The sequence below is a fragment of the Trachypithecus francoisi genome, unplaced genomic scaffold, assembly GCF_009764315.1.
Source record: "Trachypithecus francoisi isolate TF-2019V2 unplaced genomic scaffold, Tfra_2.0 Lachesis_group15, whole genome shotgun sequence".
In the NCBI taxonomy this organism is placed as follows: Eukaryota; Metazoa; Chordata; class Mammalia; order Primates; family Cercopithecidae; genus Trachypithecus; species Trachypithecus francoisi.
Window position 1 is genome coordinate 56,290,623 of NW_022681460.1, and position 10,854 is coordinate 56,301,476.

The 10,854-nt window shown below is 49.5% G+C and overlaps 1 protein-coding gene across 1 annotated transcript in view; it reads right to left on the minus strand.

Moving 5' to 3' along the window:
• TMEM181 (transmembrane protein 181) overlaps positions 1-8,086 on the minus strand; it is a 106,879-nt gene extending 98,793 nt beyond the window's left edge. Inside the window, exon 1 of the mRNA XM_033234928.1 lies at positions 7,688-8,086. Within this exon, the coding sequence (XP_033090819.1) occupies positions 7,688-7,818 (131 nt within the window). The 5' untranslated portion in view covers positions 7,819-8,086. The remainder of the gene's footprint in view (positions 1-7,687) is intronic.
• Positions 8,087-10,854: the final 2,768 nt, after the last annotated feature.

The following is a 10,854-nucleotide window of genomic DNA, read 5'->3' on the forward strand; positions in this document are numbered from 1 at the left end:
AACCGAACACCTCCTGAGCTAGGCCGGAGCCTGTTTCCTCTGCCTTCATTGCATACTCTTTCTCACCCCAACACACACACACACACCCTCCCCAATCTGCACCTGAGAAACCTCAGGCAACTCAGGTGACACAGTGAAGATTTCAGACACCTCTGCTGGGAAGACGGAGCCACCCTGATCCAGACACAGCTGCACTATGAGTCTGCTGTCTCCGTTTTAGAGCCAGGAGGGATCCGAGATCATCCTATAAGATGGCAGACCCTATTTCCAATAAGCACAGCGGCCGATCCAAGCCAGGACCCAGCCAGTCCTCCTGACTCTTGTTCATCAAATACTCAGCTGCTATGTTTAGAAAATACCGGCAGAGAGAAGCCAAAATCCACAGTCCTGTATCAACACATGAGCTGTTCTTTTCAAGGAAAGCCCGTTAATGGTGTGGCTTCTGTCCCTAAAAAGATGCTGAAGTCCTAACGCCCTGTGCCTGTGAACGTGGCCTGATTTGCTAAGGCCTTGGCAGACCAGCAAGCTAAAATAAGGTCATTAGGGCGGGCCCTAAATCCAGTGTGACTGATGTCCTTATAATAAGGGGAGATTCTGACACAAACACACATAGAAGGAAGATGATGTAAAGACACAGGGAGATGATAGACATCTACAAGCCAAGCCTGAAGCTACCAGAAGGCAGAGAAAAGGCCTGGGACAGAATGTCCCTCAGGAGGAGCCAATCCTGCCAACACCTGGATTTCGGACTCCAGGCCTCAGACCTGGGGAACCACACATCCCTGTTGCTTGAGCCCATAGGCTGTGGTGTTTTCTTACCGCAGTCCCAGAAGGCAGCCCCAGAGCCCCAGCTTCCATATCTGGGGAACAAGGCCCACTTCAAGCTTCAGGTGTCCCACCAGCCTTGAGGCCTGTTCTCCTCTGGCAAAGGATGGTCTTTCAGTTGCCACAGCTGAGTCATCGCTGCAGCCGGATGATGACCAGGAAGAACAGATGGGATGCTTATACCTGCTCTGCTATCCAGGAAATTAGTATCCTTATTTTTTTCCTCTCAATTCAGAGTGAGATGTGGCTTAAATAAACATATTCTGAGGCTAGGCACGGTGGCTCACGCCTGTAATCCCAGCACTTTGGCAGGCTGAGGGAAGTGGACCACGAGGTCAGGAGATCGAGACTATCCTGGCTAACATGGTGAAACCTCATCTCTACTAAAAATACAAAAAATTAGCCGGGTGTGGTAGAACGCACCTGTAGTCCCAGCTACTCGGGAGGCTGAAGCAGGAGAATATCATTTGAACACGGGAGGTGGGGGTTGCAGTGAGCTGAGATCACGCCACTGCACTCCAGCCTGAGTGACAGAGGGAGACTCCGTCTCAAAAACAAAACCAAACAAAACAAAAAAAAAAACACTCTGGAGGCTGAGGCAGGCGGATCCCGAGGTCAGCAGTTCGAGACCAACCTGGCCAACATGGTGAAACCCCTTCTCTACTAAAAACACAAAAATTATCCAGGCATGGTGGTCCACGCATGTAGTCCCAGCTACTCAGGAGGCTGAGGCATAAGAATTGCTTGAACCCGGGAGGCGCAGGTTGTAGTGAGCAGAGATCGTGTCACTGCACTCTAGCCTGGGCAACAGAGCAAGACTCTGTCTCAAAAACAAACAAACAACAACAAAAAAAACCCCATACTCTGCTGTATGGACAACAGCCACGCTTACCCCAAGGTTCACAAAGAAATAATTAAGCCTGGGTAACCACCAGGAAGAGAGCTGATAAATGCATACGATACAGACTTGGGTTTGAATTCTGGTTCTAAAATGCAACCTCGGACAAATTACTTGGTCTGGCTAGACTTCATTTTCCTCTGAGGGTTACTGGGAAGATTATATAAGATGCATGTAAACACTTGGTCCAGAACCTAGTACACAGTAAGGACTCAATAAGAGAGTAACAGTATCTGACAAAATACAATTCAAGAGATGTCCATTATAGACATAAATATGCCCAATACTGTATGTGAGATTCAGAATGTTAGCCTCTGGCTATGTGATTAAAAGAATATCTAGACTGGGTGTGGTGGCTTACGACTGTAATCCCTGCAATTTGAGAGGTCAAGGCGGGTGGATCACTTGAGGTCAGGAGTTCGAGACCAGCCTGGGCATCACAGTGAAGCCCTGTCTCTACTAAAAAAAAACAAAAATTAGCCAGGCATAGTGGCACATGCGTGTAATCTCAGCTACTTGGGAGGCTGAGCCAGGAGAATCGCTTGAACCCGGGAGGCGTAGGTTGCAGTGAGCTGAGATCAGGTCACTGCACTCCAGCCTAGGTGACAGAGCAAGACTCTATTTCAAAAAAAAAAGATAAAATCCCAGTCTCATCAGGGACACTCACTGTCTCCTCCCACCAAAAAAAGAAACAAAAGATAGAGACAGTTGTCAGTCAATAGTTTACTGAGGTGTATCCAGTAATTTGAAAACAAGGAGAAAAAATGAGGTCCTCTGAAATGCTTACATCAAAATCAGTACAGATGTGTCAGGAAATGACGTTGGCCTTAAACAGAAAACATGGCTCCCAGACCTTTCAACCTGAATGTAACCTGATCAAAGGTGTCAAAGCAGAAAGGAAGGTGGGCCAGCCTGGAGGCGTGGAAACGGAGCACGAGCCAAGGTGAGCTGACAGCGGTCACTGAGCTTTGTGTGGGGAGAGGGAGACGTGGCACCTGGCTGCCAGTACTGCCGCCCATTGGAAAATCCAGCAGAGGAGGAAATGGGTGCCTCAGGGTGTCTCCTGCTGCTCTAAGATAATTCTTTCGGTTTTTTGTTTTTTTGTTTTTTGAGATGGGAGTCTCGCTCTTGTCGCCCAGGCTGCAGTGCGGTGGCGCAATCGCGGCTCGCTGCAACCTCCACCTCCCTGGTTCAAGCAATTCTCCTGCCTCAGCCTCCTGAGTAACTGGGATTACAGGCGCCTGCCATCAAACCCGGCTAATTTTTGTATTTTTAGTAGAGATGGGGTTTCGCCATGTTGGCCAGACTGGTCTCAGACTCCTGATCTCAAGTGATCCGCCCCGTCAGCCTCCCAAAGTGCTAGGATTACAGGCGTGAGCCACCGTGCCCGGCCTGCTCTGAGAGATTTCACTCACCCCTCATGGCTCTCCATCCTGGCAGAGATTCAGCCCAAGCCAATTACATCCGAATCCTCAAGGGTGGAGCCTGGGCATCTGTGTTTTTAAAAGCTCTCTCACATCCTTGAGCTCAGGAGTTCAAAACCAGCATGGGCAACATAGTGAGACCTCATCTCTACGAAAAAATTCAAATGAACAAAAAAATTAGTTGGGTATGGTGGCACATGCCTGTAGTACCAGCTACTTGGGAGGCTGCGGGGGAGGAGTTGAGGAGGTCAAGGCTGCAGTGAGCCATGATCACACCACTGCACTCCAGCCTTGGTGACAGGGGTGAGACTCTCTACCCCCCTCCCCCCCCCAAAAAAGAAATAGCTCCTTGAGATGATTCTGCAGCCAGCACTGAGAATCCTGATCTTATCAATTCCCTTGGGGTTCAAGTGAGTCTCATGCCTCAGCCTCCCAAGTAACTGGGATCACAGGCATGCACCACCACGCCCGGCTAAGTTTTGTATTTTCAGTAGAGATGAGCTTTCACTACGTTGCTCAGGCTGGTCTCGAACTCCTGGGCTCAAGTGATCTGCCCGCCTTGGCCTCCCAAAGTGCTGGGATTACAGGCGCGAGCCACCGTGCCCGGCTGCCTTTGTCCGTTCTACTGTTTTTTAGTATCTGGCTACTTTCCAGTTTAGGAGTATTACAACTTGTGCTGTTACGAACACTTTTTAGTACATGTCTTCTGACGGCCCGTGAATACATTTCTGCCAGGCATATCACCGACAGAAAATGCTGGGCCTAAGGAAATGTGTGTGTTCAACTTTAGTAGCTGTTGCCAAGTGGTTTTCCATAATGATTATAGCAATTTACCCTCCCATCTGCAGTGCGTGAACATTCCATGTCCTTGTTACCACTTTGGTGGGGTGTAGAGGAGAGTCAAGGAGTTTTCCGCAGACTTCAAGTTATTCTTTTTCTTTTACAGACAGCCAGAGAAAGCCAGCCAGCTTCCCCCATGAATGTGAATGCGAAGCAATAGCCCAGAGGATTATTAGCAGCCAATTGCTATCAAGTTAAAATGAAAGAACTTGATTACATCAATCGGCTGCTGGATCAGCAACCCAATCCTTATTTTCCTTTTGTTTAGACTGGTTCACTGTAGTTTTTCTGTTATATGTATCTGAAAACATCTTTAGTGCTCTCTTCATAAAGTGTTTGAGTCTTATGAAAATCCTTGTGAAGAGAGTTTCTTTATCCTGATGTGGAAATGGATTGGCCAATGAAATGCAATTAATTCCCCCCAAGGTAGGGGAGTTAGCAAAGGGTAGAACTGGGGCTAGAACCAGGATTTCAGATCCCTGGCCTACTGTTTTACCACCTTCCCTCTCCTGACAGGCAGTACAACTATCATCTCTCATTTTGTGAAAATGGCCATGAGTCCTTTGATCACATAGCTGCAGCTCTTCACTGATGCCAAATTATGTAGCAAATATGCAAACAGCCATGCTGGTGAACAGAGGGGCCAATCACGTTTTGTAAACGGAGCTTTAGCAGCTGTGTTCTTTGCTTCGTCCTGTTATGAGAAAACTGCCAACCACGTGAGGTGAGTCCCTGGTCCTCCAGGGAAAAGAGCTGGTACGTTTTACTCATAAATCACCAATAAGGAAATGAAGACAGTGAGAAGAGAAGGAACCAAAATCGTAGTAGTAATTTCACCTTCCAGCTAGACAGATGCAGAAGCTGTAACTAGCAGCTTCCCAACTTAGAAACCCAACAGTATTTCACCTAGTTTTGTACAGCGACAATCCATTGATAGAAAAAATTCAGTGGAGCTACTGAAGATAGTTCAGTGATCTAAAACATCTTCTCACTAAAAACAGACTTTGTGATTCAGCCTAACTGCCCTGTCTGTACAAAATACTGTAAAGTACTCTGCAGTCAACTTGGGCTCACGGTGGGGGTGCAGAATCCATCACTGATCACTTCCAACCGCTGTCAATCTGTCTTCAAGCTCCAACTCAACTAAGGAAGTGGCTCCTGGAGCAAAGACTCAAATGCTTGCTGTAGTACAGGCAGCCAAATTGCTGATGTCACTTGTCCCGTGTAAAATCCTCTAGTGGCTTCACACTGCAATCCCAGTGAAATCCACATTCCTTAGTCTGATCTTCAAGGCACTTCAGGGCCTGGCCCTGCCTCTCTCTCTGACTACAGTGCTCCAGGCTCACTGGTCTTCCGTCTGTGCCTTGAACATTTCATGTTTTTATGGCCTCAGGGACTTTGCAATCCTCTTTCCTCTTCTGGGACTTTCCTCCCTGCCTTCTTGTCTGGTTAGCTCCTCATTTTTCAGTTCTCAGACAAATGTCACCTTCAAGATGAGCCTTACCTGACTACCTTCTGTGTGGCAGCACCCTGTCACTCTCTCATGTCACTTGGTTTATTATCTGTAAGCCCCAGGACAGCAGAGACCCTGTCTTGCTCACCGCTGTATTCACAACGCCTAGACCAACCAACAGCAGGAACATAAAAGATGCTCGGTAACTACCAGGTGAATAAATTGGTCAATGAATAAAGATGGAGATTAACCACTGGGGTGTGTTCTCTTCTCTGCTATTTTCATAGCGATCATTCTACTTTCACTTAGCTCTGTTGCCAAAGAAATATTCCCAGGAAAAGAAAATACAGAAAAAAAAAAAAAAAAAAGGCCAGGCATGGTGGCTCATGCCTGTAATCTCAATACTTTGGGAGGCCAAGGTGGGAGCATCACTTGAGCCCAGGAGTTTCAGACCAGCCTGGGCAATACAGGGAGATTCCATCTCTACAAAAAATACAAATATTAGGTGATGGGGCACGGGCCTGCGGTCCTAGCTACTCAGGAGGCTGAGGTCGAAGGACTGCTTGAGTCAGGGAGGTGGAGGATGTAGTGAGCCAAGATTGCACCACTGCACGCCAGCCTGGGCGACAGGGCAAGACCCTGTCTCAATAAATAAATAAATAGAAAAAAAAAAAGAGTAGGGGGTGGGGGGCGGCGGAGTAGTAGAAAAGGAGATTGGAAATATCTTATTTAACAAGTATGAGGCTGGGCGCGGTGGCTCACGCCTGTAATCCCAGCACTCTGGGAGGCCGAGACGGGCGGATCACGAGGTGAGGAGATCGAGACCATCCTGGCTAACACGGTGAAACCCCATCTCTACTAAAAATACAAAAATTAGCCGGGCACGGTGGCGGGCGCCTGTAGTCCCAGCTACATGGAAGGCTGAGGCAGGAGAATGGCGTGAACCTGGGAGGCGGAGCTTGCAGTGAGGGGAGATCGCACCACTGCACTCCAGCCTGGGCGACAGAGCGAGATTCCGTCTCAAAAAAAAAAAAAGTATGATATGAAACTGTAGGTTCTTTTCCCATACCCTCAGGTCTCCCAGGAGGCTGCATTAGACAGATTTCCAGGCTCGCCCAAAAGCTACATCACATGATTTTTTACATTTTTTAAAAATAGGCATTTTCACTCAGTAACCATGACCCTGGTCCCTCTGCGTTGCTGATTAGCCGTGGGAAGGCATTAGGTTTTCGAACAGATGTGAGGATAAGTGTAACATACCTTTTTCTGAACATGTACCCATGATTATTAGCACAAGATGGGTCTTACAAAAATGACGACCACCCGTTCCCCATAGCAGTGCGATACCCTCGCCATCCTTAGCACAGAGTGAGTAAATCATGATTAAACCTCAGCTTTCCGAGACCTTCTGGTTTAGGCTTCCCATTTAACAGATGAGGAAGGTTGAGGTGTGAGGTGAGGGAGGTTTCTACCGACTCGCGATAGGGTCCTGTCACGACACCGCCGAGCCTTTGGATACATCGGCCATTGGCGGCGAACAGAGGTTCCTTCCCCTCCGAACTGCAGAGCGCGGAGAGTAAGGAGGGGGTGCCGGCGCCAGGGTCTGCAGCCCCCACCGCTCTCCCCTAGGCCGCAGGAGAGGGAGACAGAGATGAACGCAAACAAGTTCCACACAGCGGCTCCCAGGTGCGGTGTCCCCGCAGGGCGCCCCGCCATGCCCGTCCGCCCCCAGCCCTCGGCGGCGCCCCAGCCACGGAGGCGTCCTGCGAAGCCCAGGGGCTTGGGGCGCCCGGAGCTGCGGCCAAGACCCTCCTCCTGACGCCGGAGCGCGCGCGGTCGCCTCCCTAGACTCCGCTGCGTGAGGCCCGAGCGGGGGTGGCGGGGCGGGCGCAGGGGGAGAACGACGCTGGGCGCGGGGAGGAGCCAGAACCCGCAGCTCCTTTACGGGGTTGGCGGGAGCCTAGGCTCGGGTTTGAGCTGAAGGGAAATCGGCCCTTCGCCCGGGGGCGCGGGGCTGCCCTAGATCCAGGAACCTGCGCGCCGCTGCCAGCACCCCTACTCCCCGTCCCCTTCCGGGTCCCTCCCAGATCCCCGGCCCGACCCCGTCCCCATCCTTACGCTCCGCGCCAGGCGGGCGGAGGCGGCCGAGGGCGGGACCAGGCCAAGCCTCGGGCGCCGCCGGGGTCCAGGAGGGGACTGCGGCCCGGAAGCCTCCGGCCGCCCCGCAGCTGCCCGCGCCGCGCCCACCTGTAGTAGCGGTCATCCTTGAAGGGCGTGAGGTCCTCCTTGAGCTCACGGTACGCCTCCCGCAGCCGTCGGCACAGGTGCTTGAGCTCGCTGCAGAGCGGGGGCTCAAAGGCAGGGTACTCGGCGTCCATGTTGCGCAGCCTCCCGGGCCCCGGCCCCGCCGCTCCGCCCTTTGTGTCGCCGCCTGCGCCCCCTCTCTCCTCCAAGCACCGGGGATCGGGCTGCCGGCGCGCTGGGCGGGACCGAGGAGGAGGAGCAGGTGCTGGAGAGGTGGGGAGGGGGCGCGCAGGAAGCGGACCCGGTGCGCTCAGGACGCCGCCGCGAGCACGCGAGGAGCCGGGCCGGCCCCCGCCCCGAGGAGGGGGCCTGAGTGGGGGAGGGGGCCGCGCCCATCCGCCTCCGCGCCCATCCGCTGCCGCCCCGGGAGAGGCAGAAGGCCGGGGAGGAAGTGCAACACAAGGTCGTCTGCCGCCCAGGACAAAAATCTCAGTGCCGCCTCGCCAGTGGCAGCGCTGGGAAGGGAAGACACTGGAGGTGGGAGCACGAAGGAAAATGGGGCTTGGGGGCCGGACTGAGAGCCCTTTCCTGCTGGGAAAGGGCTACCGCGTTCAGCACCGCGGACAGCTCCCCGGGGGAGCCTTCTGGCTTCTCGGGCTCCACTTGGCGCAATGCAGTAACATTTAAAACTAAGACCATTAGGGTTGTAGTCATAATAAATATTTTTTAATGAAGCGTGTCCAAGTGAGGTGCCTCTTCTCACTTGTACTAAAACCATCAAAAAAAAAAAAAAAAGTCTAGGCAGAGGAGTTTCTCACCCTCTACAAGCTCAACACTAGTGTGCAAACTACAGAGTTAACAAATTAACATGTCTTCTACGGAATGGCTTCTCCAAAGCGTAGTGTGATCTCCTCTTGTGAATTTTTCCAATAATACGTGGAGAAACAGCCTTTCCAGACGATGTTAGTGCATTTCCATCTGAACCCAGGGCAGGTTTCCACGCAAGATTGATCCTGCCTGCACTGGGGGAAACCTCCTACTTTAGGGACAAAACCTACACAATTGAACCTAAATAATTGTGTAATATCGATCCCAGGAATCTATATTTGTCCAAACTCCACAGGCAAGTCTAATGACCACTCAGGTGCCAGCGGTCTCAGCATTCCCATGTTTCCTGCTGTCTGTGCCTACTCTTGTCACTCCACCCGCTCTTCCTTGCTCTGTATTTTTATTTCTTTTCTCCCTTTACATTTTGGAACAGCTTTTGTATGCTAGCCAGGCTCCCCTATCAGGGCTTGCATATCTTCCCATAACTGCTGATCATATTGCACTGTGCACTGTTAGGTTTTAGCCTTCATTCATTAACATGAGCATTTGTGTTTAATCATCTCAGGATTTTAAAAAAAGAAAGAGCTCAGGTTTGGTAATACTCAAAATATAGTGCATCAAGAGGCGCACTAAGAAGAACTTCAGAGAACGCACATGCAGGTTTGTTTTCTGAAATGAAAGACTGAGTTCAGCATGTGCCATATTTTAAACATTGTATCATTGGCTACAGAGAGCTTATTTTTAGGAGGAATATAGGCCAATCTCCAAGATACATCAAAACACTTAAAAAATCCTCTAGGGAGCTTTCCTTAGCTTCTCAAGCCTAGTTTTTTTCCTCCCTCTTTGAAGTACAGTAGCCCCTCGAGGATAATACACATCTGGCTCCAGCACTGTGAGGTACTAATCTATTTTGTCAGCTCTTTTACTACAAATCGCTAGAAATTTGAGATAACACACACACACACACACACAGTGTACATGTTATGCATAGCTGAGCCACATACTATAATTTTTTTGTACATTTTATTTCCCATAGAATTAATGGTTATCATTTTTATTGCTTGATTTTTAAATATACTTATTAATATAACCTCAGGTCCTGCACCAGTTGTCTAATTTCTCTCTTAAGATGCTCAGGTGCATGAGACATCCTGTCAGTTTTGCCTTTGTGAATGACAGCTCTCCTGGGCCTTCTGACCAGCTGTAGACAAGTTACCTTCACACCCAGTGCGTGGGTGCCTGGAGGGATCTCCCCACCATCATCCTGGGCATTCTCTCCCCTCTGTTCTGTTTGAATCCCACATTTTCTATTTACTGGTAGAAAATATCTTCTACAAGATTTTGAGAAAAGATGCATGGGATGCAAATTTTTTGAGGTTGTGGATGTAGGAAAATGACATTCTTTTACACTTTCTTGATAGCTTGGCTAGGAATAAAAAATTTGGTTCGAAATATATTTTGTTTTTTTGTTTTTGTTTTTGTTTTTGAGATGGAGTCTTGCTCTGTTGCCCAGGCTGGAGTGCAATGGTGCAATCTCGGCTCACTGCAGCCTCAAACTCACAGGCAAGTGATCCTCCCACCTCAGCCTCCTAAGTAGCTAGGACTACAGGTGCATGACACCATGCCAAGCTAATTTTCATATTTTTTATAGAGATGGGGTTTCACCATGATGCCCAGGCTGGTCTTGAACTCCTGGGCTCAAGTGATCTGTTCACCTTGGCCTCCCAAAGTGCTGGGCTGATAGGTGTGAGCTGCTGTACCTGGCCTATGCCAGGCATTTCTTTCTCTTTTTTTTTTTTTTTTTTTGAGACGGAGTCTTGCTCTGTCACCCAGGCTGGAGTGCAGTAGCAGGATTTCCATTCACTGCAACCTCTGCCTCCTGAGTTCAAATAATTCTCCTGACTCATCTTCCTGAATAGCTGGGATTACAGGCGTGCACCACCACTCTCGGCTAATTTTTATATTTTTAGTAGAAATGGGGTTTCACCATGTTGGCCAGGCTGTCAGGGTCTCACTGTCACCCATGCTGGAGTGCAGTGGTGTGATCACTTAAGTGAGGTGGCCTCTGTATTTCCTTTGTGATTGGTCCTTGTCTTGTTTGGGTGTCTAGACATGTTATATTGAATGTTATATAGTGAGGGAGAAGTGTTTCCTCTTTTTTAATTTTCTGAAAGTGTATAAGAGTAGAGGAACAAGTTCCTTGAAAGTTGATGGTACTAATCAGTAAAACTATTTGGCTTGAAATTTTCTTTGCAGGAAGATTTTCTACTGATAACTATATTTCCAAGTTTTCAAATCTACAGCATACAATTGTTTATAGTCTTATTTTCTGTTTCTTAAAA